Source organism: Dipteris shenzhenensis, chromosome 24 (genome assembly GCF_047967505.1).
Source record: "Dipteris shenzhenensis isolate YYH24624 ecotype China chromosome 24, Dip_SZ_1.0, whole genome shotgun sequence".
NCBI lineage: Eukaryota > Viridiplantae > Streptophyta > Polypodiopsida > Gleicheniales > Dipteridaceae > Dipteris > Dipteris shenzhenensis.
The window spans coordinates 34640349-34643797 of record NC_141619.1 but is presented as its reverse complement, the minus strand read 5'-3'; the positions used below and the strand labels follow the sequence as shown (position 1 = coordinate 34643797).

General features: G+C 42.1%; 1 protein-coding gene across 1 annotated transcript; it reads left to right on the top strand.

The window, feature by feature from the left end:
* The first annotated feature begins 521 nt into the window (after positions 1-521).
* On the top strand, positions 522-2174 carry LOC147886533 (putative fucosyltransferase 8). The gene has a single exon (XM_087395271.1). It carries the CDS (start codon positions 522-524, stop codon positions 2172-2174), a length of 1653 nt encoding a protein of 550 aa, XP_087251397.1.
* Positions 2175-3449: the final 1275 nt, after the last annotated feature.

Below are 3449 nucleotides of genomic sequence, written 5' to 3'. Positions count from 1 at the left end.
AAATATATTCTCGGTCAATACAGATATAACCTGCCCGGATCTAGATTCTAAAACATTTGACCTAAGTTTAAAGAGTAAACCGGTCATGAGTTTAGGTGCACGAACATGATCACTGTTATATCACCTTGCAAAGCCCCACTACTAGGAGTGTATTCGAGGCAAGTTCCAGCTCGGCAGCAAGATGCCATGGCAGCACGGTCGAACCTTGGAAAAGAAAACGACTACGTGACTCTGGTGCCGTAGAATAAAAGATATGCAGGCCGGAAACCCAGCCACTTTAAAAGCTTTCCTCAACCAGCCTACGTGACAGATTCAGAAACCTATGCTAACTACCATCACTTCTGGATATTCGTTGAATGCATCGCCTTGAACTTTATTGTAACGCCTGTGGAAACAACTTCTCAAAGCGTTGCTCCGGTGATTTAATGAAACAGTAACTGCGGAAACCTCAGATTGCTTGTTCACATGAGACTAGAGTCCAGATAGGAGATTTGTGTTCAGCGCATGTCGCTTTCGCTGGCATGGCAAACTGGCTCTTCCGCAGGCATCCTCTTTCTAATGGCAGCCCAGTGGATCGGTCCAAATTGTGCATTTGGTATTCCATGCTTTACGGGCTTAATTCTCTAATAGTGCTTATTGTGGTTATCATTGCAACGGGGTCCGAAATTAAAATCAGCTGGCACGGTTTATATGCGGGGTGGAATCGGGTCGCCTTGGCATCTAACCTTCCTCGAGTGCAGCTGCAAGAGGATCCCCGCTGCCTTAGCAGAACTCAGCTATCCATTCTGCAACCTCGTTCACGGATTCCCCCGATGCCTGCCACGCTTTTCCTGGAATGGAAGAGGTACGGGGAGCTACACAAGAAGTGCTCGTTGGGTAAGAACTGGACGCAAGTTTTCTCCAATAAACCAGCGCAGGGGGACAGTTGCAAGTATCTACTTTATATAGAAGGAATCGATGGAACCGGAAACAGAATCCTCTCTTTGGCGAGCGCATGGTCTTATGCGTTAGCAACCGATCGAGTGCTTTTGATAGACACTAGAAGGAAGATGAACCTTCTGCTTTGTGAGCCTTTCCCTGAATCCAGTTGGGTTCTGCCAGACGATTTTCCATACAAACATGTGGAAGAAAGTCCCTCGCTCGGTCCGTTCATTCAAAATCATTTCAACTCAAATGTTGTAAAATTAAACCTTAGGCATGTTAAGAGTCCGGAAGATACTCTATTCTTTTGTGAAGATATCCAAAGCTCGCTCATCAACGTGACATGGTTAGCTTGGAACAGCAATCAGTATTACGTTCCTAACCTGTTCATTATACCATCGTACTGGCGGCGAATGAGATCGGTTTTCCCGGGTATGGATCAGGTGTTTGCGCTGATCAGTCGCCTTGTCATTCTCCCTTCGAACGAAGTATGGGCAATTACACTTCAAGAGTACCGGAGCTACATGTCCAGCACCAAGTCACGAGTAGGAATACAGATTCGGTTCCTTGGACGCGGCCTGGATCCGGCCATTTCTGAAGAAATCGTAACTAACAAGGTTATAGATTGTCTTGTCAAAAATAATTTGCTGCCCAAGGTTGCCTCTATCGGAAACGCCAGCAAACTTGCGACTTCGGATAGCAGAAAGCTAAAATCAGGCGAAACGGAGGTGGACGTGGCTGTACTAGTAGCGTCTTTGCAAGGCCAGTATTACCAAAAGCTGAAGGACCTATACAGCCAACATCCAGGGACTGTGGACGGGAAAGTGGTGAGGGTGCATACTGTATCCCAGTTCCAGAAGGAGGACAGCAGTCTGCTACAATCTCAGTTAGCATATGTAGAGATGCTGCTACTAAGTTCCAGTGATCATTTAGCGACGACCGCATCCTCCACGTTCGGCTACGCAGCGCAGTCGTGGGGTAACGTAGTGCCCTTGATTTTCGATTTCGGAGAGCTAAACAAGAAGCCGCCGGGGGAGATTTGCAAGGGGATGGGTCATTCGTCAGATCCATGCACCCACTACCCACACAAGTTCCCTTGCCAGGGATTAAGAGCTGGAGTAGACGAGTTTACGGAAGAGCACAAGCTATGGATCGAAAGGCACATTCGATATTGCCAAGATCGCGAGTTTGCATGGCAGCTTGGAGAGTACGAAGGTAAGCATGCGCAAGTCTATGACTTCTTCAAGGAGTGACATAATAAGGATGCCTAGTTTCGCTTGCATACACAGTTTATGAACGACTAGCGCCTTTGTGGGTGCTTCTCAATAGAATGATGAGATAATTTGTTGGGCTCCTTTGGTTTGAACTTGGGTGCTTCTCAATACTGTGATTTTGAGGTGTCATTTATATAAGCGTTTTTGTGGGCTTCTAAGGTTTGCAGTTGTGTGCTTCTCAATAGAATGGTGAGATAATTTGTTGATTTCACGCTTTTTTTGCCCACAACTCTTTCGTAAACAAGCTCATAATCCCACTATGGCCGTGCTTTAATGAAAATAAGGGAAAAGTGTAGCTGTGTTTACATAGTTTCTTGCGATGTATATTGAGAGTGATGTTTTTTGGTTTAGATACTTTCTTGCTATGTATATTGACAATGATGGTTTTTTTTTTCATACGTAAATATAAGGAATGGCTGTCAAATATGCATATAAAGTACAGGAGCTAGTTTTTTCTCTTGGTATGTTGCTCCCTCTTTGGTTTAGGTGGTTGCCATATATTGTTATAGATTCGTATTTTTTTGGTTGTATTTTGTGTATTTTTTTGTAAGAATTTGAGAAACATGTAACTTGATGTTATTCGTTGGTAGTTAAAAATAATGTAAGAATTACTTTGCTTGACAGTGTGAGCTTCTATTCAATCCACTCATGGGTATATATATGTGTTGCATCAAGTGATATAGACTTATGTACCAAAATACAAGAGGATGTACTTGAGAAGTTAGGTATTGCTTCAATATTTAAGGTATTTATTTATCATAGGTCCTAGTTCTAGTTTCTTGTAAGCAAATTATATCTAATTGTATTAAATTCATAGTTTTTTAAATGTCTATTTCATATTTTGGCAACAATCTTGTGTTTAAAGATTGAACAATGATGTTATACATTCTTGAAATCGTTTTGAGTTCTTTTATAGTTCCCCATGTCGATGCACTGTTCAATCCTTTTGGGGAAATACTTTTTTTAGAAATGTTCATTCTACAGAGGTTTTAGCAAGTATACATTGTCATATTCTTGACATGGGAGATCACGATGTATGCAAGTCCATGTGTATGTATATCCTTTGGTGGGAAAGATGGTTTCTCCATAGTGAGTCCTTCCTCTCTATGTATTGTTCTTGCAACAATAGTTGCATTGGAAATTCTTCCTTTGTTAGAAGAATGCTTGCCATTTTATGGTACTATTTGAACATCCTTTACAATATAAAAATTAGGAGTCCAAGTTTCATTTATGTTAGTGGTGTAAGCGTTAATG

What these genes read in the sequence shown, in the direction of transcription:
- LOC147886533 (XM_087395271.1), top strand. Translation starts at nt 522, where the DNA reads ATGGCAAACTGGCTCTTCCGCAGGCATCCTCTTTCTAATGGCAGCCCA.